This window comes from Macaca thibetana, chromosome 14 (assembly GCF_024542745.1).
Source record: "Macaca thibetana thibetana isolate TM-01 chromosome 14, ASM2454274v1, whole genome shotgun sequence".
Lineage (NCBI taxonomy): Eukaryota > Metazoa > Chordata > Mammalia > Primates > Cercopithecidae > Macaca > Macaca thibetana.
In genome coordinates, this window is record NC_065591.1 from 13,385,253 (window position 1) to 13,408,626 (window position 23,374).

The following is a 23,374-nucleotide window of genomic DNA, read 5'->3' on the forward strand; positions in this document are numbered from 1 at the left end:
TTCTTTATTATCTGACCTCCCCCAATTTCTCCAGCTTTCACTCTTGACTTCCTCCTCCCTGTCATTAGATTTTAATATATTTATTTTAGCTGTGATCTCTCCCACATTTCTAATAAGCTAAAATCTTCTATTCAAAATGTCTTCCTACCTTTCTGCTTGGTAAACTACTAATCCCCTGCTCAGGGGTCTTTCATAAAGCTTTATTCCTCTTATTTCACATCTGAAGGATTATTTCTTCTGTCTTATTTCTACTTTTTTATACTCTGTTAATTTATATGTCATACATAGTCTTAATTTGGTAGCTGTTTGTTTCCTCCCCTAAAATAAAGTCTCCTTGTCATCAGGTACCTTATTAATTGCTGATACTCCAGAGCTTAATATATTATTCATTGGCATACAGTAGACAATCTGAAAAAGAATGAGCTAAGCACTGAAATTCTTAGAATCAAGTAACCTCAGTTTACAGTGTTAGATAGCAATCAGTGAAACATCTTTCTGAAGTAATGTTCCATATTAGAAGAGAGGGTGAACTGAATTCAGAACAGATTTCTAGAAAATTCTCCGTATTGTGGAAAAACAGCCTGTCTGCTTCGAAAAGCAGTTGAACAGATGATCCAAACAATGATAAGAAGAAAGAACCAAGGGGAAGGAAAGATAAGAAAGATAGCAGATATGTTCAGGGCAGAAAGGAACTTTAAATAAGGAGAAGACAAGTCAAAGAACAATGAAGGAAATATGAATTAGAGGCCTTTTGATTCATACTTTGTTAAAGTAGAAGCTAGTTAAAGTAGAAGAACTCAGACTGTAAAATGTGCTTTCTACTTGTATGGACATAAGTATTTAAAGTTACCCTGTGAATTATATGGCATCGTGGCCCAAGTCTTTATAGTCTTCACTCTAGAGATAATAATGAATCTTTTTGACAGTCTCTTACAAAAGCTCTATTATGGAGAGTTGACAGCTATTCAGAGTACCTAGATAACAATTTCATTCTGTAATAATCTCATATTTAAATAGGGAAAAGCTTTCCCCTTGCAGCCTAGAAAAATATGAGCAGAGACATTTTTGAATACTGAGGAGAAAAATTCACCTCGCTTGTATTTTATTTTGCACAAAGTCTGTAGGCTTCGTAACTGCTTTGTTATACAGGGATATCATTAGGACCCACATCAGGCATCAGCAACAGCAAAATTCTCACATTTCTAGGGTTGTTAAAAAGTGTTCTCAGCTTCCTCAGCAACAGATGTAAGATCACTTTGTCTTCGAAACTGGAAAAAAAAGCAACCTCTTACAAATCATATCATGTTTCTTAAAATTACACAACTAATAAATAGGTCTTTTTCTTTAAAAAGACAGGCAATACTGATATTTATAGAGAAAAATCTTAAAGTATCATATTTCTGTCCCATTCCTATCTCAACCTTCTTCTTTCTTCCTTTCTTTCCCTCCCTCTCTCTTTCTCTCTCTCTCTCTCTCTTTCTCTCTCTCCTTGTTTTTTTGTTTTTGTTTTTGTTTTTTTCCCCAAGGTCTCGCTCTGTCACCCAGGCTGGAGTGCAGTGATGCGATCTCTGCTCATTGCAACCGCCTCTCTCTCAGGCTCAGACTCAAGCAATTCTCATGCCGCAGCCACCCGAGTAGTTACAATTACAGGCCTGTGCCACCCTGCCTAATTTTTTTTCTGTTTTTAGTAGAGATGGGGTTTCACCATGTTGACCAAGCTGGTCTTGAACTCCTGGCCTCAAGTGATCCTCCTGCCTCAGCCTCCCAAAGTGTTAGGATTACAGGTGTGAGCCACCATGCCCAGCCGTCAACCTACTTTCTTAATTTCTGTTGGATCACTTGTATCTTTTGGTATACCTTCAAACTTTTATAATAAAAATAACCATAGTCTTCTTGAACATAAATCTTAATAGATGCCAGCACCCTATCCTCTCATGACATTTCTCACCTATTTCCTATTCCTTTCCTTCAAGGTAGTGGTCATTTTGACTTTTAGATAAAGTCATCAATCCTGTCAATTTTTTTTTCTAGTTTCATCAACTAAGCTTGCATCCCTAAACACTATAAGTTAGCTTTAGTTTTACCTGGTTTCAAAGTTCATATGAATGGAGTTTTTAAAACTATGCATTCTTTTGAGTTTTTATACTCAATATTTTATTTGTGAGATCTATCCATGTTGTTAAGTGCAGGTATAGTTCGTTTTAACCAGCATGTCAAATTTCAATAAAGTAATACACCTCAACTTATTCACCACTCACCCACCTGTGTTGTTTCCACTTTGGGGCCACTATGAATGATACTGCTCTCTCTATATTCCTGGAAGTTTATCTGAATGCATAAGGGCAAACGTTTCTGTTGGTTATATACCAAAGACTGAGATTACTGATCATAGGGTATGCACAGTTTAATTTTTAGTAGGTAATGCCCAAAAGGTTTTAAAAATTGTTGCAATAACTTATATTTCAACCAGGAGTGTGAGAGATATTTCTTTTATCCATAATCTTTGCTATCTGTTGGCATCATCAATATTTTGAAATTCAGTCATTCCAGTAGGTATTTTAAAACATCTCATTGTCATTTTAATGTTGTTATTACAATGAATAGATTTATATCTGACATTTTGTTATTTGTTTTATATGTGTCTCATGTGTTTTATTTTCCTTTTTTTTTTTTTTTTTTTTTTTGGTGAGATAGGATTTTGCTCTGTCACCCAGGCTGGGGTACAGTGACATGAATATGGCTCATGGAAGCTTTGACCTCCTGGGTTCAAATGATCCTTCCACCTCAGCCGTTCAAGTAGCTGGGACCACAGGCATGTAGCACCATGCCTGGCTAATGTTTTTATTTTTATTTTTTTGTAGAGACGAGGTCTCGTCGTGTTGCCCAGGTTAGTCTTAAACTCCTAGGCTCAAATGGTCCTCCTGAGTTGGCCTCCCAAAATGCTGGGAATATGGCTGTTAACCAACCAAGCCTGGCCATTGTGTTCTTTATTTTTTAAAAATTAAACATACTTTGCCTATGTTAATTCCCTTATTTTTAAGCTGTTCTATTTTTAGCTTTCTTAATCACTAAATAAGCACCCTAATTTATCACAGACTACTTCAGATGAATGCTAATTCAATTCCAGTAAAATACAGCAACTTTATTCCCATATAACTCATTCCCTTTCCTTTTCTTTGAGCTATTATTGTCATATATTCTATCTATATATATTATATAACTACCAATATGGTGTTATAATTACTGCTTTTATGATCTTATCTTTTAAAATTTAAGATAAAAATGGAGAAACTATCTATTGAAGAAGGGTTGGCAAGCTATGATACATGGACCAAATCTAGCCCACTGCCCGTTTTTGTAAATAAAGTTTTGCTGGAACAAGCCATATCCATTCCTTTATGTATTGTCTATGAATACTTTCATGCTAAAAAGTGGAGCTGAGTAGTTATGACAGATGGAATTAATGTTACTAATAACACGACCTTAAATTAAGGTAATCATTCTGGATTACCTGGGTGAGCCCAATGAGATTAATGCAACTGTCTTTTAAATCAGTAAACAGAAGAAAGCACAAAAGATATATTTATACATCTTTTGTTATTTCAGAACCACCTACGTAATTACTTTTACTGGTACTTTTTTATTTATTCATGTGCATTTGAGTTTCATCTGATGTCACTTCTTTTCAGTCTAAAGAACTTCCTTTAGTGTTTCTCATGAGGAATTTCTGCTAGCAACACATTATTCATCTGTGTATGTCTCTATTTCACCTTCATTTTTGAGGGATAGTTTTAAAGGATAAAGAATTCCTGCCTGTTTTTCCCCATGTACTTTAATATCCCATCCATTGTTTTGGATGAGAACCCAGCTCTTAATATTATTGTGGTTCCCTTGTATATGAAGAGTCTTTTTTTTTTTTTTTTTTTTTTTTTTTTTTCCGCTGCTTTCAAGATTTTCCTTTTTATCAGTTTGACATGGAGGTGTCTAGGAGTGGATCTCTTTGTTTTACTTGAAGATCCTTGAGCTTTTTGGATGTATTGAATATTTTCCATGAAATGAGGGGAATTTGGGGCCATTATTTCTTTAATTTGTTTCTGGTACTCCCCATTTTTATGGGACTCCCATTATACATGTGATGGTATCTCAGAGGATTTTGAGGTTCTGTTCAGTTTTCTTCATTTTCTTTTTTTTCCTGTTCTTTGGACTGGGCAATATCTTTTTTGCTATCTTTATGTCTGTTTATTTTGTCTTTTGTCAGCTCACCTCTGCTCTTGAGTTCCTCTAGTGGGTTTTGGGTTTTTAATTTCAGTTCTTGTATTTTTAAACTCTAGAAACTCCATTGGGTTTTTATAATTTCTGTCTCTTTTATTGACTTTTATTTGATGAATCATTGTTGCCATCTTATAATTCTTCAAACATATTTACTAATTTTTGAAGCCCTTCTTTGTTAAGTCCAACATTTATCCTTCCCTTGCTCCAAAACACTATGTCTGTTAAGTGTTGTTTTGAACTCTATGGTTAACTATTTCCTATTATTTGCATATTTTTGTTGTTGAAAACTGGACATTTTAGATAATATATCATAGCAATTTTAGATTCTGATTGCCTCATTTCCCAGAAGCGGTGGCTATTGCTAACCACTAGTATCTTGGAATACTGGAAGTCCTAACTCCCAATACCTTGGAATATGACTGTATTTGGAGATAGGGTCTTTTAAGTGGCAATGAAGTTATAATAAGGTAATTAGAATAAGCCCTAATGCAATATGACTGGTATGCTTAGAAGAGCCTAGGACACAGACACATAAAGAGAAAAGACCATGTGAAGACACAGGAAGAAGACAGCCAAGTGAAAGCCAAGGAGAGAGGCCTCAGAAGAAACTAACCCTGCCAACACCTTGATGTTGAACTTCTAGCCTCTAGAATTGTAAGAAAATAAATTTGTTGTTTAAGCCACAGTTTGTGGTGCTTTGTTATAGAAGCTCTAGGAAACTATTAGACACCTTGAGCCAGTAAAACTTCTACCCTTTCCTAATGAATCAGTGTAGCTTGAGCAGTATATTCAAAGTTGAGGCTGCCCCAGCTTTTACTTTATTTTTGCAAGGCCTCTTGTTCAACCAAGGGCTCACTACGACCTTTTCCAGTCTCCTTAGTATGTGTATAGCTTTGTACATATTTATATTCTTCCAGACTGCAGGGGAAAAGTAGGAAGTTATCAAGGTTCACTGTGGCTGTCCTGTTCTTCAGATTTCTCTGTTGAGTTTCTGGTAGGTTGCTAGTAAATTTTTTGCCCCAACAAGTATTGTGATCATGGTCAGGCTAGGAATGACATTGGCCTTACCTGCTTGTTTGCCACTGGGATTATGGTTGTTTTAATAACCCTCTTGGTCATGGAACTTTCTGAGCTCTGTTCCAAATAAAACTAGTCATCTCAAGCAGTGAGGCTGCTGGGTCTCACAGTCTGACTCACCAAGGTAAACTTCTGCGTAATGGAATCTGAGGGTGGGGTGGTATATTAGTCTGTTTTCACACTGTTATAACAAACTTGTCAAGACTGAGTAATTTATAAAGGAAAGAAGTTTAATTGGCTGGGGAGGCCTCAGGAAACCTACAATCATGGCATAAGGCAAAGGGAAGGCAAGGACCTTTTTCACATGGTAGCAGGAGAAAGAAGAGTGAGTGAATGAGGAACTAGCTAAACACTCATAAAACTATCAGATCTCATGAGAACTCACTCACTATCATGAGAATAGCATGGGGAAAACTGCCTCCATGATCTAATTTCCTCCCACCAGGTTCCTCCCTCAACACCTGGGGATTGCAATTCAAGATGAGATTTGGGTGGGGACACAAAGCCTAACCATATCAGGTGGGAAGAGTGGGAACAGTCCCAAACTAACATGCCACAGACATCCACTGTCTTACTGAGGTCGAGTAGATTTTCTTAAACACTTTGCAAGTTCTTGTATGCTTGGTCAACTTCCTGAATCTTTAGAAGGTTGTTTATTGATAATTTTGTTCAGTTTTATAATTTCATTTTTAGGGAGAGTTACCATGTTCCCAATCAGCCGTTCTGGAAATGCAACTCATTCTCTCTCTTCAGAAATCCTTTTGCCATATAGTCTTATAGTTGTTTCTATATTTCAATCAGTTGTTGATCACAGTAGTTTTCCTTGACCATCCTACGTAAAATAGTCTTGCCTTATCTCCTTACTTTGCTTTACTTTACTTCATAACATTTTTCAGTTCTTGACATTTTATATTTTTATGTGTTTGTTTATTGTCTTTCTCCCCTAATGGAATGCAGACTCCCTAATGGAAAGGACACTGTTTTGTTGATCATTGCATCCTTAGTGCCTATGACAATGCTTAGCAAATAGCATGCTCTTCATAAATATTTGAGAAAGAATGAATGAATGTTAGATATGTAGTCTTTTAAGCTTGTGAGAAAATAATCATTCTCATAAACTTTTGTGAGTTGTTATAGCATTTTTGGATGTTGTTACACTTGATTCTGCAATTACATTTCTAGGAATCAACCACCTAAAGAAATAGTGGTCTTGTATGCAAAAATATTTATACTCAAGTGTTCACTGCATCATTGTTTATAATTTAGAAAAAACTGGAAACCAAGCTACATATACAGTAATTAGGGAGTGTTGAATACTAAGAAAAACAATGAAGGTAATAAAAGGCATTATTTGGATATGTTTTGTAATGGAAAGATATTTCTAATCATTGCAAAAAATGCATATGACAAAACAATGTGAATATAATACATACAATTAGTAAAAAAGAAAATATGTGTGTATTGGTCTTTTTTTTGTATAGAATTGGATGTGTGGATATCATGAGAACTATATTAAGGAAACAATCACTTTTTACTCTATACACTTTTTACTTTTAAATTTAGCCTCATGTATTACTTTTATAATTTTATGTTTTCTATTTATAAAATAATATTAATAAAAAATAAAGGCAATATCACACATTCCGTTCATATTAGTTGTAAATATTTTGCATCATCTCCTCATTTGTATTTGTATTCATCTCCTCATAGAGTGTAGTTACTAGAAATCAACATCTTTTGATTTGCCAGAGAGTGAGTAAACACTTACCAAATTGGAACAGCTACATACTGAGTATATAAGTGCAACAGAAAATTCCAAAGGGTAGAAGAACAGTAAAATACGTGATACTTCCCTCCCAAGTTTCTATAACCAAAAAACAGGGAGAAATCTTATGTTATTATCTTTAGTGAGTGTAAACATGATCATGGAAGGAGCTACTGGTATGAGAGTCAAAAAAAAAAAAAAAAAAAAAAAAGGAAGGAAAATAAGAACAGATAAACCTTTCACCATTTGAGTTCCTTAGACATTTCTACTCCTTTGCCCTCTGCTACACTTTCCCTAGCTTTCGGTTCCTCAGTTCAGCATCTGTGGTTTCTGTATTTGATCTCCTTTGCTTAGCATTCTTGTCTCACTCTGACAGCTTTTACAGAATCGCTGGCACAGCTCTCTATCTAAACTCTTCAGTTACTAAGATTTGACTCTTCTGTCTCTAATGATAAGATGGCCACCAACAGATTTATCAAGCAATCCTTTTCTATTAAAACAGCTATTATTAATGACAACCCTTTGTAAATTTACATACATGGTGATAAAACTCTCACATACATATTGCTCTAATATCATTTAAAATGAGTAATACATTCAAAAAGAGTTCAAAGAACATTTAACTTGGAAGCATAAGGTGATTGTGACTGCTGGGATCAATCTGGGATAAACAGATTCCCTTCTGTTGCTATCAGAAAGGTATTTTCAACCACAAATCTGATTGGTTAGTTATGTGAATAATATTGGTGCTCATCCTGAAAATGTGGGTTTTGTGCTGGCTGTGGAAAGACAAGAATGATACTCAGATCTAGAAAGAATGACATCATAATTATCTCCCCTTCAATTCCTTCTCTAACTCTTCCTCCTCCTTCTTTGTTGGGTTTATTTAACATCTTTTATATTCAACAAACTATCTGGTAGTAGGAATTAGATGATAGGAATGCAATGACACATAAAAACTTCCTGATTACTTAGAGTTTATAATGAAGTAGAAGAGACAGAAAGATAATATAAGGTACCATATAAAATGCATAAAAACTTGCTCACTCATTATAGGGGACAGGAAGGACAGGAGGTTCACTCCAAGCTATTACTCTCTGGGAAGGCTTCATAAAGTGGTAGGAACTTTGAAATAAAGGTAGGACTGAGAAAAACAAAGAGAGGAAGCAGCATTCTAGGCAACTTTAAATTTTTATTTGCTTGTGTCCTCGTAACCTATCTTGTTTCAGAAAGAGTTTAATAGCATAAATTAAAAATGTGACAGAATAATTAAAAAATTCAGACATAAAATAGAACCAATAGTAAAGTTAAAATATATATCAGAACAACCTATGATTTTTAATGTGAGAACAAAACTGAATGTAAGCAATATAACGTTTTGAGAATTATAGTGTTCATTCATATATGGTATAAACAGGAAGACAAGGAAAAGATGTAGAAGGTTTGAAATACCAAGGTAAATAATTTTGATTTAATTTTGTTGGCAGAAATCCACAAACATAATCATAACATTTTATCTAGAAAGTACTTGGGACTTCTTAGCTGACAAGACTGTGAAAAGTCATTTTGCCCATATTCCTTATTTTTTTTATTTAATTTTTTTTGAGACTGAGTATTGCTCTATCATCCAGGCTGGAGTGCAGTGGCACAATCTCAGCTCACTGCAACCTCTGCCTCCCGGGTTCAAGCGATTCTCGTGCCTCAGCCTCCTCAGTAGCTGGGATTACAGGCGCCCTCCGCCATGCCCAGCTAACTTTTGTATTTTTAGTAGAAACGGGGTTTTGCCTTGTTGTCCAGGCTGGTCTCAAACATCTGATCTGAAGTGATCCGCCTGCCTTGGCCTTCCAAAGTGCTGGGATTACAGGCGTGAGCCACCTCGCCCAGCCCATATTCCTTAATTTATATGAGAGTTCTATTCTAAAACTCCTTCCCTGACTGAAAGCAGCAAAAGGTCAGCCAGATCAGCTCAAATGTGAAAACAACCTAGGAAAAAAACACACACACACACACACACACACACACACACAGAGAGAGAGAGAGAAAGAGAATGAATGAGTCATGAGTCCCTGGCAGATGATGTAAACTGTAAGCTTCTGGACCCAGCTTAAGTCAGTAAGTGACCCTTTTTGCCTTAAATCAAGTTGGATTGTATTTCCTGTTACTTAAAACCAAGATAACCCTAATTAATATATACTTAAATGAAGAATAAGCAATATTTGGTAATTATAAAGACAGTAGAAAGACAGATGAGGTATTATGTCAAGGTTTTGTGTGTAGGAGATTGAAATGAGGGAGTCTTGCAGTGTATACCTTTGAGGAGGTAAGTAATTTCCATTTTCTATCTGTTGAGTTTGATATGATAGTGATAGCAGCATAGCCAAGTAGAAAAGTCAAGCTAGCTTTTAAAACAACAGGCCAGGAGTTTGGAAGAAAGAACACAGCAGTTAACTGGCAGGCATTTTCTTCATTTTACACAAAAGAAAACTTAGAAACAGGTAAGTTAAGAAACTTTGCCAGGGGTTTACACACAGTGAGTACTGAGGATAGTATTTAAATAAGTGAACTCTGATTCTGGAATCTATAGTATTAACCATTTTGCTACATGAGGAGTGTATTTCAGATTCATGCACTTTTCTGACGCTGCCTGGGAACACTGATAACTTGCTGAGTTTGTAGATTTAGCCAAGACCCTTGCTTATGTTAGAAAAGTTGGCATGTAAAAGTCCTGTAAAATGTTGGCTGCCTTAGCAAGGGTAAGTACATAATTCTATAACGGCCCTAGAAAAAGATGGTGGTTTCGAGATATAAGTCTAATATACAAGTTCATTTTGTGTAACTAATCACAGCAAACTTGTGCTAAAACTTGTGATTTTGAGAGACTGTAAAACTGGTCGTTATTACTGAGTCCAGATCAGATAAATACAGACTACAATGGTTTCTCACACTGACTGCAAAAGGCAATCCTTGGCAATTATGCCATATTAAACTGATAATTAAAAGTTTATGAATAAGAATGGTGACATATAACTTGAAACAATTATGTACTTAATAACTTAAGTACTCCTTCCTTATTCTCTGTCCTCAAAATTAGAACTAAAGATTTGTAGATTGAATGTTCAGGGCAACCGGACAATTTTCTTACAATTTATAGGGAAAATCTGGTCCATGTTTGTTTACATAATCACTCATTACAGATAATATATTTTGGAGAATTACTGCATTTTTCTCTTATTATCTCACTGTCCTCCAGGGTTTTGTTCTCCAGGTTTGGGTTCTTTCCTCTGACGTCCCCCTTAATAACATGTCACAGGTATGGAGAGAAAGTATGTAGGGGAGGAGGAGGAATTTTATCCTTCACTTGCAAGGACGCTTCTACTCATTACTGAAATTGTTATTTGTTTTGTTCTGTTGGTCAAACAAGGTGTTTCACTCCAATTTGTCCTTATTTTAAATGTGAGATTTTGTTAGCTTTGCTAAGGTCTTTTGCTGCACTAATATTCTATGATTCTGAATTTAAAGCCAATATAATTAAAATAAACCTATTGTGTTATCAGTAAAGATCTTCACAGTTACTGGAGAACTAAATGGAAACAAGTTACGTTTATTTATATTTAGCATTTTTGGCCTTAAAGCAAAATTCATGTAAGATGCAAAGATAGGCTATGTATGAAAGCTCTATGTTAAGCCAGAAATTGCTAGATGTCTACAATTTGAACTGTATGTGTCAGTAGCAGAATTCTTTTGTTTATTTGCAAAATGGTTCTATGGTCCCAGATTATACTTTTCTTGTATTAAGAGAATCATTAAGTGACTCTGTGCCTGATACATAGACACTTGCCACTGAAGTTTTCAAGTTTTTACTCACTTTAATTCAGCAAATCAAGAATTCAAACATTCTGTTAATATTTACTAAAACTCACAGCCTAGAATTATTTTTGATTTAAAAATTTCAATCAAGAACTCACTACTAAATCAAAGAATTTCATGAGGACCAATAAAAGCCTCATCTTACCTCCTAAGATTTCAAAATTATTAAAAAGAATAATTTTAAAATTAATATGTTCCCATAGAATTGGTCACTTACTGCTTGTCCATAATTCCTGTATGACGGAGAATTGAAATAAGACAACTCTATTATTGTTAGAGTTACTGCAGTAATTGTAGTTATTATGCAGAAGATGTTTATGATTAAAGTACATATAATCTGAAAAGGAGACAGAAGGTAAATTTATTATATTCAGAATAAACATTTTGGTGTAATAGTTTGCATGGCTGAAAAAAGTCATCTAGTTAAAACTTTGATGTAGTTTCTGAAGTCTTAGAAGTATTAAGTCTTAAGAAAACATTTTTCTAATTTATATAAAGCCCAGTTAATCTGGAGGAAACATTAACACCATCAGTCCATTAATCATTAATCTTCCATTTAGGCTAAAAAGTATTGTATTTTTCAATGTTATAAGTCATTTGGAAGAAAGCATATAAGAGATGATTTGGACAAAAGTGGTTCCACTGTAAGAAAAAAAAAGAAAACGGAAAATGACTGCTTGTGGAAATAGGAGTCAGTTGATAAAATTTTAATCCTGGGTCTTCATTACCTATGGAAATCTATCAATATTTTCAGACATCAGTTTTTTATCTGTAAAATTATGAGGGCAGACTAATTTCTAAGGTGTGTTTAGCTCTCAGATTCTAAAGTGTTCTTCCCAGTATCTATCCACCTATACCATGCATGGATCTTTAATCTGGACCAATTTCCTACTTCATTACAAGATACAATCTTGTTCCCAAATTGGATAGTTCAGAAAATGAAGTTTTACAGTAGTATAATGTCTATATCTAAAGGCATTAGGTTCTATTAAATTTTTTAATTATAAAGTTTACACAATGTTAAAAGGTAGAACATCAAACAAAATAAAAACTATATATACATTTAGAAATCTATACATAATCATGATTTAACCAATACAGTGTATTTGTCTACATTAAATTATGTTCTTCTAGATTCATTCTTAATTTCTTTATTTATTTTACAGGTAGCATAGATTCCTTCATTATTTAGACATTATATTTTCATTAAAACTTAATATTTAGCTTTGTGATAAATGATTTCTAGAGATACCACAAACATTTCAACTTACTGCAGCTCGAGTTGGATACTTTGTTACTGCTATTATGAAGACTCCTGCAATGATAAACTGGATATAAAAACATATTTATAAATACTCATTGATAGTGCTTACCAATTTAGAATGTACTTTTAACAACTCTCTTCTAAGTCAATTATTTTAAGAATGCTAATAGTAACAAAACACACAGAAGTTTTAGTAGATGGGTCAGGACAAATTTACATCATGTAGTAATACATTGAAAGGTAATAGTAGAGTCAGTCATAACAGAAACATATAGGGGACAGTAGGCAGATTCACATTGTGATAATATGCCAGACAGCCTAAGCAGTCCTGAACCCGGGAACCAAGTTTGCTTTTATGTGTATGAGATACATCACATATAAGTCATTTGATTATTGCTTTTAATGTTATCCTTCCTAATGAGATGATGCCACTAATTATGATTAATATGTACATATCCAAATATGGAAAAAGTGGTTCAAGAATTATTCCACATTGTGATGGTACAAAATGTGCAGTCTCTTATGAGATTTGTAGTCATTATTAAGGTAATGGCAGAAATTCATGCCTTTGCCTTTGTTTTTTAAAACAGAGATTCCATTATTTCATGTCAGGAAGTCTATCTACTTCCAAGAAGTATAAAACTATGCCATATTGTTTGAAGATGTGTTGCACAATTTCCTCAAAGTATTCCTTGTCTTATTTGTTTTAGTGATAAAACACTAAAGAGGCAAGTCAAAGGCTATTTTTGTCATGCTATACACTATATGTAGGAAGCCCAAACCTGAAGCTTACAAACTTCCCATGGATAATTTTAAATCTATATGTTCAGCACTTCATTCCACAACAAAAGCTGAAATTTCTAAGGAGGTACACAGTGAAGGTAAGAACTAGCTCAGAATTTAAGGTGAAAATATCTTGTGAATTTTGAATTAGAGTGCTCTCTAATGAGATTATCTTTAGATTACCATGTGTTTTACAAAATGCCTTTCAAAGGCATTTTAAGCTTAAGTGAGAAGTTTAGTATTAAATTACATTTAGTTGAAATTTTAGATAAGTTATCCTAGGAGTTAAATATACTATTTTTATAATGTGAGTGGCTAAACACTAAGGAAAATGCATCATTTATTTGGATTTTATTGGAAAATCCACAGTTTTTCTCCTATTTTTTCCCAAGGCAGTGCTTTGACACATGTGACCCAGTACATCATTTATCATTTATCACCTATGAACCAGTGCATTATTTATGAGCCATGCATCCTTTATGAACCATGTATCATTTATCTGGATTTTGTGTGAAAATTCAGTATTTTACTCCTATTTTTCAAGGCAATCCGTTGACACTTATGAGCTAGTGTATGTATAAAAGTGGGAGACCTCCTAGAGATCATTGTTTCTTCTAGTGATTACTCGCTGTCTCAATGGGCAGCCATATTGTATCCTACAGCCCTCATTCCATCTGTTTGAAGTGTGGGTTAAGTGGTTTCCTTGCTCATTATTGCTATCCAACCATTCTTTCTCCTCCACTTTTCAGTCACACGTCAGATTCTATAACTCACTATTCTTTATGGTTGAAGTAATCTATTGACCCCTTAGCCACTCTTCTTTCGGAATGAATTGACATTTTGACATGCTGATTCTCTCTCCAGCATCACGTAATATTTGGTGATATTTTTACACACACATACACACATATATATATGTGTATATATACATATCTATCTATCTATCTGATCTTTTGATACGGTTTGGCTCTGTGTCCCCACCCAAATCTTATGTTGTAGCTTCCATAATTCCCATGTGTTGTGGGCGGGACCCAGTGGGAGACAGTTGAATCATGGGAGTAGGTCCTTCCCATGCTGTTCTTGCCATAGTGAATAAGTCTTATGAGATCTGATAGTTTAAAAAATGGCGGTTTCCCTGCACAAGCCCTCTCTCTTTGCCTGCTGCCATCCACATAAGATGTGACTTGCTCCTCCTTGCCTTCTGCCACAATTGTGGGGCCTTACCAGCCATGAGAAACTGTAAGTTCAACAAACCTTTATCTTTTGTAAATTGCCCAGTCTCAGGTATGTCTTTATCAGCAGCGTGAAAATGGACGAATACAGTAAATTGGTACCAGGAGTGGGGTGCTGCTGAAAAGATACCCGAAAATGTGGAAGTGACTTTGGAACTGGGTAACAGGCAGATGTTGGAACAGTTTGGAGGACTTAGAAGAAGACAGGAAAATGTGGGAAAGTTCATAACTCCCTAGAGACTTACCAAATGGCTTTAACCAAAATGCTGATAATGATATGAAAAATGAAATCAAGGCTGAGGCTCAGATGGAAGATGAGGAACTTGTTGGGAATTAGAGCAAAGGTGACTCTTGTTATGTTTTAGCAAAGAGACTGGTGGCATTTTTCCCTAGAGATTTGTGGAACTTTGAACCTTGAGAGATGATTTAGGGTATCTGGTAGAAGAAATTTCTAAGCAGCAAAGCATTCAAGATGTGACTTGGGTGTGTTAAAGGCATTCAGTTTTATAAGGGAAGCAGAGCATAAAAGTTCAAAAAATTTGCAGCCTGACAATGTGATAGAAAAGAAAAACCCAATTTCTGAGGAGAAATTTAAGCTAGCTGCAGAAATTTGCATAAGTAATGAGGAACTGAGTGTTAATTCTCAAGACAATGGGGAAAATGTCACCAGGGCACGTCCGAGGTCTTCATGGAAGCCCCTCCCATCACATGCCCTGAAGCCTAGGAAGAAAAAGTGGTTTTATGGGCCAAGCCAAGGGCCCCCGTGCTATGTGCAGCCTAGGGACTTGGTGCCCTGCATCCCAGCTGCTTCATCTGTGGCTGAAAGGTGCCAATGTAGAGCTTGGGCCATGGCTTCAGAGGGTGCAAGCCCCAAGCCTGGGCAGTTTCCATGTGGTGTTGAGCCTGTGGTACACAGAAGTCAAGAATTGAGGTTTTGGAACCTCTGCCTAGATTTCAGATGATATATGGAACTGCCTAGATGCCCAGGCAGAAGTTTGCTGCAGGGGCAGGGCCCTCATGGAGAACCTCTGCCAGGGCAGTGCAGAAGGGAAATGCAGGGTTGGAGCTGCCACACAGAGTCCCTACTGAGGCACTGCCTAGTGGAGCTGTGAGAAGAAGGTCACCATCCTCCAGACCCCAGAATGGTAGATCCTCTGACAGCTTGCACTGTGTGCCTGGAAAAGCTGCAGACAATGTCAGCCTGTGAAGACAGCCAGAAGCAGGGCTACACCCTGCAAAGCCACAGGGGCAGAGCAGCCCAAGGCCATGGGAGCCCACCTCTTGCATCAGCATAACCTGTATGTGAGACATGGAGTCAAAGGAGATCATTTTTGAACTTTAAGATTTTGACTGCCCCACTGGATTTTAGACTTGGATGGGGCCTATAGCCTTTGTTTCAACCAATTTCTCCCATTTGGAACAGCTGTATTTACTCAAGCCTGTACCCCCATTGTATCTAGGAAGTAACTAACTTGCTATTGATTTTACAGGCTCATAGGTGGAGGGGACCTTGCCTTGTCTCAGATGAGGCTTTGGACTGTGGACTTTTGAGTTAATGCTGAAATGAGTTAAGGCTCTGGGGGACGGTTGGGAAGGCATGATTGGTTTTGAAATGTGAAGACATGAAATTTAGGAGGGGCCAGGGGCAGAAAAACTCCCATTTTTTAAAACCATTAGATCTTGTGAGACTTATTCACTATCATGAGAACAGCACAGGAATGACTTGCCCCCCTGTCCCCCACCATGATTCAGTTGTCTTCCACCAGGTCCCTCCCACAACACTTGGGAATTTTGGGAGCTATAAGATGAGATTTGGGTGGGGATGCACAGCCAAACCATATCATCTTTCTAGTACCTTGGGCTTGTGATTCTTGTTCTCTCCTCCAATCCCTGACTCCAAACTATCTTGGTCACTCACTCCCATAATCATTCTTTTGTCTTTGCTGTACCTTTCAAATCTTAATTTCAAATATTCCACCTGATCACCACCTGCTATCTTTCTAGCTCATGCCCTCTAGTACTAAAATTTTAACAACCCTTTGACCCCCCCTGGGTCCATAATCTGAGAACTTCAACTCTCTGTTAAATTCTTCTTTCCATCACTAACTTAAATTTCATGGCCAACCATTACAAACACTGCCCTATATGCACTTGCAACTGTTTCACACCTTTCTTGTTTTATTATAGTTGCACAACTAAACAAAAATCCTGATTGTTTTTATCCTATTGCATGCTCGAACTCATGCAGCTGACCATGGCCTGAGAAAGGCATACAACCCATATTCATATCCTGTTCCTAAACCTCAAGTGTGTCCTTAATGCTATATGAAAAGAAAACCACCTCTCCATAATCTGTGCACTCTCACTTTTCCTCGATGATCATTTCATATTCTCTCGCCTTTCCTCAAACAACCAAACCACTTCCCCATCCTCAGTCTCAGCTCATAATCTTGCTTAATTCATTGAGCTATTTGAAGTTACTGGGGAAAAAAAAAAAACTTCCACAGGCTTCCAACATCCTATCAAAGAAAATTCTCCTTTCGCTCGCTTTCTCTGCCTTTCCCTCCTGTTTTTGTACTTTGAAACCATTTCTAATTAGGCTGGATAATTCTTTATTGTGAGGAGCTGTCCTGTGAATCACAGGCTATTTAGCAGCATCTTTTGCCCCTGCCCACCTGATGTACACCTCCAGCTGTGAAAATCCAAAATATCTCCAGATATTATAAAATGTTCTCAGGGGCAAAATCGCCTCTAGTTGAGAACCACTGCCCTAGATAAACTTTCTATGCTCCTAGCCATTTGTGCATCAAAATCCATCACCTCTTGCCTACATAAATACTTGATTCCAATACCTACCCCCATTTACTCATCATCAATTTTCTTTCTTTTGGTTCCGTCCTCTCAACAAAGGATATAATGCTGTTTCTTTCAACTCACAGAAACTAATAAGCAAACCCTCTCTGGAGCCAAATTTCCCCAGCTATCGCCCCATTTCTTTATACCACATTAAAGTCCTTAAAGAAGCTGTCTGTTTGCTGTCTGTAATTCCTCTCTTCCTATTTTTTTTCTTAAATCAACTCCAACCAGGTTTTTGCTTCGTAATTCCACTGAAACTACTTGTAAAATTTACTAGTGCACAGATCATACTGACTTCCATATTGCTAAATCCAATGGTCAATTCGTAGTCCTTATTTTATTTGACAAAACAACAAAATATAATATAGTTGATCCTTCCTCATTTCTTCTAACAATTTCTTCACTTGGCTTCCAGGATGCTATACTCTCTAGGTTTTCCCCTACCTAATGGCTATCTAGAAACCACAGAAAAGTGTCAGTAATGAAAAAATTTAGAAAATGAGTACTGACTCATTGGGTGAGGAGACTGAAGTGAAGACAATAAACATGCAAGTTAATCATGCTAATGGATATTATAGTTGAGATTCTTTGCCTTTCACATATCTAGGGACAAACTGCCCTATGGCTGTCACTGTGTACTCCTGTTTCCATATCTCTTGAAACAGCACTTGTAAATTAAAGGTACTCAATATATATTTGTTGAAAAAAGGAATCTGACTTTGAATAAATTATCAACATGAGATTTAGTTACATAATTCTCCTGAAAACCTTGTTCAGAAACCGTTCCCTACCTTATATTATTGGCATGAATATTATTTATTGTATGATTAAAGCAATATATATGTATTCTACTCACAAAAATTCCCCACAAAGTACATCCTGTTTTGTAAGTTATAGGTTCATATATTCCAAAGGCTCCTTTAATTTGCCCCTTATACAAAACCAATAGGAAGTACCACATGAAAACATGAAAGATGCCAATCATAATCTGGATAGCCTGTGAGAAGAGAATGCTGTTAGTACCTAAATAATGTAATTTAAAACACAATTCCAATAAGTGTTAACTATAAGAAGCATTTAACACCTTTACAAATACAAAAGTAAAACAGCAATGCACTTAATAATGTATTTCCTGGATTGGTTATCCCAGAAAAAAGGATCAATCAGGAAGGACTGAGATATACCAAATAGGAATCAGTCATACTAAAAACAACAGGCTGTTCAATAATGGTAGCTCTGATCAATTCTCCTGTAAGTTAACAGTTAGATTCTATCACTGGCTAGTCTCCCTACCTATCAAGTAATGGTATGAGAGGAGAATATTGGGATTACTTCAGAGAAAATGTGGTTACTAATCTGCTACAATGCAGGAAGCCATAAATCCAACATTTTCTTGTACATTAGTAATTTATTAAAGATGAATCACTTTTTGACTTTTATAAAGGTTTGATTTATCTTTTCCTTCAAGGAGTACTTGGTATGATTTTTTTTCACAAGTATGCTGGAGTAAGGCATAATCCAACACAACAATACAGAAAATATCCAGAATGGACTTGCTTGAACTCCGTTTTCCCATTGGAGAGGGGAAGGAGTTTGAATAGGGGAGAATTATTACTCAACTCTAATTTGTAAGAAGATAATTATAAGCCCAGCAAATTTATTTCTGGATTTATATGTGAACTGATATTTCATATATTTAATCACATTATTTTACTACTCTTTAAAAATGACAGAGGACACATACATTTTATTTTCATATAAACTTTAACAGAAAGCTATTCAATGTTTTAAGAGTTCCAGCTCTTTGCAAAGCAGGCAGTCTATGAAATATGTAAATGCAATTGGCTAACTTTAAAAAATACATTTTGGAGAAGTTTTTTTTTTTAAGGAAAGGTCTCTTTTTTGGTAATGATCATGCATTTTTATAGATTTAGAATTTAAGGTTTCTCCTTGCATCAAATTTGCAAGAATGGTAATATTTCCAGAAATTCTTTGGATTTGCTTGGAGAAATATCCCCCACTAGGCTGCAAAATCTCATAGGGTCTGGAGTTTGTTTTTCTTATTGCTTTATCACCAGCCTCTAATATGGTGACCAGAATAGAGAAGGCATCCAGCAAATACCTCTTGTATAAGCATACTGGTGTCAAGAATCATGATTCCATGTGGCTTTCCTAACTGTTAAAAAAGTAAGTGGGCTTGAAAAATACTCTCTTTTTAAATGATTGACTATTGTTTTATATAAGACTATGAAATATCTAATTAGCCAAAGCTTGTTAAGAACTGCCAGTGTGTGGAGAAGGACAAGATCGGTTTTCTTATTTAAAAATGATTCTTAATCTAGAGCCAATATGAGTTCCAGGAGGTCAGACCCGCCTACCCCCCGCCCCCAGGAAAAAAAAATGCAAAGGATTGCGACATGTACATAATTCTGGGAAGAAGATTTAGAGGTTTCATTCCATGCCAAAATGGTCTGTGACCCCAAAGAGGTTAAGAACCTCTGCTGCACAGTCGAATAGGTGACTTAGATAATTGATCTATGCAGCGTTCAAATTCAGAAGAAAAGTTCACATGAGTGGAAAAGTTTTCTCCCCTTTGGATGTGAAAAAGGATGATACTCATAATTCCTTGGTGTTTATTAAGAAAGCTAAACTATAACCTCACATGTTTATAACTTAATAGAGGAGACAAATTTATAATCATCCTATTGCATAGATGTAAGTACAGTACTTTTTTCCTTTTAAACCTTACTTGGATTTCTCTGTTATCCTGTGTGTGCTGGTTTAGTCTGTATACTTACATCTCAGCACATGAAAGAACATGAGATCAGTCAAAATTTGTAGAAGACAATCAACATTTGAAAAACATAAGCTTTTACCCTTTTGATTTAACCAAGTCTGTCCCTCTTCAGATCCAATATATCCTTTAAAAAAATGAAAGAGTTTATGATCTTAAATTTAGTTAGTCAAAGTGAAATCTTACCCCTAAAACAAGAGAATTTGCTGTAGAGATTTTTGAATGAACACATGCCATACTGCCAGCATTTCCTCTAGATGGTTTTCTCTCTAACCTTTGGTGATATCTTTAGCAAACTTCTACAAAACAGTACAAGGCACATATACATGATTTTCTTAGAAGAAAATACATGAGTTTGATCCTTTCCTTATTGTTCAGTCACCACCTCCCCAAATTCAGAAGCAATAGCCTTCTTCTTTCTAGGCCTTAATATCAGAGGCATCAACTTTCATCCACCTGTTCTGAATAACAGCCTTCATAACTGAAAAGTCTCTCTCTGTGACTAAAACATATCGGCATTTTACAGATATCATCTCTGAGTAGTAAATAGTGCCTACTGTTTACAGAGTAAACAGTAACAGAAATGATAAGGTATAAAGGATATCTAGGGAATAGTATTAGAGAATTTTCAGTAAAACTTTCAACAATTTATTTGCAATTCGTAATCAATTCAATGCAATCCATAGTGCCATGTTTGCATTTTCAAAACCAAATTCTTGTAATCATCAAATTCATCAAAAAGTGGGCTTGTGATTATTTTTTCTGACACATACCTGCTACTCAGTTATTTCTATATGAAAAGAATCTTTTATTCTATCAGACAACTTACTGAAGTTGCTCCCACAATGTTAATGTTAATGCATTTCCTGGTCTTTTTTTCCCTCTGTTATTCCTGCTTTTCTCTCTGTTGTTCAGATCATCTCCACATTTATATTAAGATAAAACCTGGCTATTAATTATATCCCCTTGTGGATTGTATTTATTTTTAGATCTGGAATTCTACATCTGCTAGTATGTCATGCTTACATAGGTCAATAGCTTGAGTCATGCCACCTCACTAACATGATCTTAAAATTTGAGACTTGATCTTTTCAGAAAGGAGGGAATTTGACCAAGTGACTTCTCATTCTCTGTACTTGTAAAATCTCATGACTTAATTATTTTAATAGGTCTTTGTTTTCTAAAATTGTTTTCTCAATGTCTCTTAATGCTATAAAGTGTAGAGACAGAAAAAACTAGTTAAGAATACAAGTTAGTAATAGCAACAGAGAGAAAACAATGTTACTAACTGAAGTAAGCTTTATACATTCAAACACAATCTTTGAGAAATAAAGTATTTAGAAGCATAGACAATCAAAATTAATCACTCTGCTATGATTAAATAAAAAACCATAAAATTACAGAATCCATATAGAATAATAAGGAACAGCATGTCTACATTGCTATTATTTGTCACTTTACAGAAAACAAGAAAATAAAAATAGGCCCTTTTATGTATACAATTGGCCCTCTGTTTCATCTGATTCAACCAATAGTGGATCAAAAATATTCAAAAAACATGCCAGTAAAAATACAAATGCAACCGTCAATGTGGTGTAACAACTATTTACATAGCATTTGCACTGTATTAGATATTATAAGTAATCTAGAGATGATTTAAAGTATAGGCGATTTGCATGTTACATGCAGATCCTACACCCCTTTGTATTAGGGACTCGAGCACCCTTTGATGTTGGTATCCGCCCAGCAGATACGGAGGGATGACTGTATAGAAAATTCTTTTCACTTTCGTAGTTAACAGTGGAAGCACCATGAAGTGACTTGGGGAGCAGAATATCTGGCATCTCTGTAATCTCCATCAGACCTCTACCCAAACCACCCTAGGTTTGGTATTCCTAAAAAATGCTAATCAGAAAAAGAAAGTGGGGGTGTTCAAAATTCTCAGGTTAATTGATGGAAGGAAGAAACTAAGAAATACTACAACATATTCCTGCAATAACTGATGGTTGGCATTCTTTTCTTTTTTTTAAAATCAGTCTGTGTTTGAGTACTTTAAACCCAGTTAAGCATCCCATTATTTGTAAAAACAAATGAATAAAAGGAATCATTTATTTGTTTTTATTTTTCGGTGATCCTGTCACTAATCCAAAAGCAGCTGAGGAATGAGTACCCTAACCCTTACTCCCAACCCCATTCTTATCCCCTGAACTTGCTTTATATAGAAATTCTGAAATAGTCGCAGAAAGCTCTTATCTAGAAAACGCTTCTCTATCTTTAGCATCTTTAGCAGGGATGCAACCCCTTGGCGCCTTCAGAATTAAGTCCAAATTCTTTAGCAGGGCACGTAAAGCCCTTCATGAACAGCTCCCCGCCCAGCTTCTTAACCTCATCCTGACCACTTCTCTGTTTCCACACGAACGGCTCCCGCAGTAACCTTGTTTGGGAAGCCTACTCTGTCTCACAAGCCTGTTAGATGCCCCACTCCTTGTTCCCCCAACATTCCGAGCATAATTCCTACCACTGTGTGTTCTTTCGATTTTCAGGACTGGCTCCTAAGTCAATGGGAGCTCCCAGAAGTCAAGGAATTCATTTCTGTATGACCAAGGACAGTCCTGGGCTAGAACCCAGAGACTCAATACTGGATCAAATCAAGAATGGGGCGCGGGGTAGGGGGTGGGGTGCGTTAAGATCCAGACTCTGATGAAGGAGGGAGGGAGATGATAAGAGAACAGGGAAGCTGTGGGGAGAGGAGCACCGTAATCAGCCTCCGAGTCCCTTTTGGCTTTTGACACGAAATCACTCCAGCAAAGCGACATCACTACCTTGCATTTTACTTATTCAAGGTTCCGAGAAGTTTCGGGGGGCGCTCGTCCAGGACCCAGACCAGGTTCTCACGCCAGCGTCCGGGCCTACATGAAGAGGAAGATCCTGGTTGGCAACGCGCTCAGCGTCAGGTCCCCAGATCTGGCTGAGCTACCATCACAGGGATAGCCCGGAGCCCAGCACCCAGCCGACCCTCAGGCTCCTCAGGGAGTGAAGGTCTCCAATGGCAACGGTGTGCTCCTCCTGCGCCTGCGCACCCACTCGGGAACGGCAGGGGCGGAGGGAGTGCGTGTGCGCAGACTCACTAGGCCCCTGGCAGCCACGTGGTCAGACAACCGGTCAACTACATTTTGGTGCCTCTAGGAATGGTTTCTGCAAACCTCTGTTTTGAGATTGCCCATATTGGTGCATTTCTTATACACACGCCTGCTGCACAGTGACCAGGATCACCGGGAAAAAGTCCGCCGTTCACCTTTTCTGTTTTCAAAGAAAAATTTTGACCACAAGTGCACTTTGAAGGTGCACTTTCGAGTGAAATGGCGGAATCAATGGCTCACTTTTTTTTTATTTAAACATAAATAACCGAAGAAGGAAATTAGTGACGAGAGTAATACTTACCAAGGCACCGGAAGGACTGTTTG

At 36.5% G+C, this 23,374-nt stretch overlaps 1 protein-coding gene across 1 annotated transcript; it reads right to left on the minus strand.

Annotated features, from left to right (window-relative positions):
- Positions 1 to 1,073: 1,073 nt before the first annotated feature.
- On the minus strand, positions 1,074 to 22,979 carry MS4A13 (membrane spanning 4-domains A13). Its single transcript, XM_050757039.1, has 7 exons — positions 22,733 to 22,979; positions 20,097 to 20,209; positions 17,973 to 18,113; positions 12,253 to 12,309; positions 11,199 to 11,318; positions 7,118 to 7,213; positions 1,074 to 1,268 (listed from the first exon to the last, which is right to left on the minus strand). The coding sequence occupies exons 2-7, from the start codon at positions 20,145 to 20,147 to the stop codon at positions 1,212 to 1,214; spliced, it is 522 nt and encodes a 173-aa protein (XP_050612996.1). The 5' UTR covers positions 20,148 to 20,209; positions 22,733 to 22,979; the 3' UTR covers positions 1,074 to 1,211.
- Positions 22,980 to 23,374: the final 395 nt, after the last annotated feature.

Bases quoted from the DNA above. Each gene is read 5' to 3' on its own strand.
- MS4A13 (XM_050757039.1), bottom strand. From the start codon at position 20,147: ATGGCATGTGTTCATTCAAAAATCTCTACAGCAAATTCTCTTGTTTTA. The intron at 18,114-20,096 runs GTAAGATTTCAC...CTCTTCTCACAG, and splicing joins CAAATTCTCTTGTTTTAGGG to GCTATCCAGATTATGATTGG. The intron at 12,310-17,972 runs GTGAGTAGAATA...TTTTATATCCAG, and splicing joins GTACTTTGTGGGGAATTTTT to TTTATCATTGCAGGAGTCTT.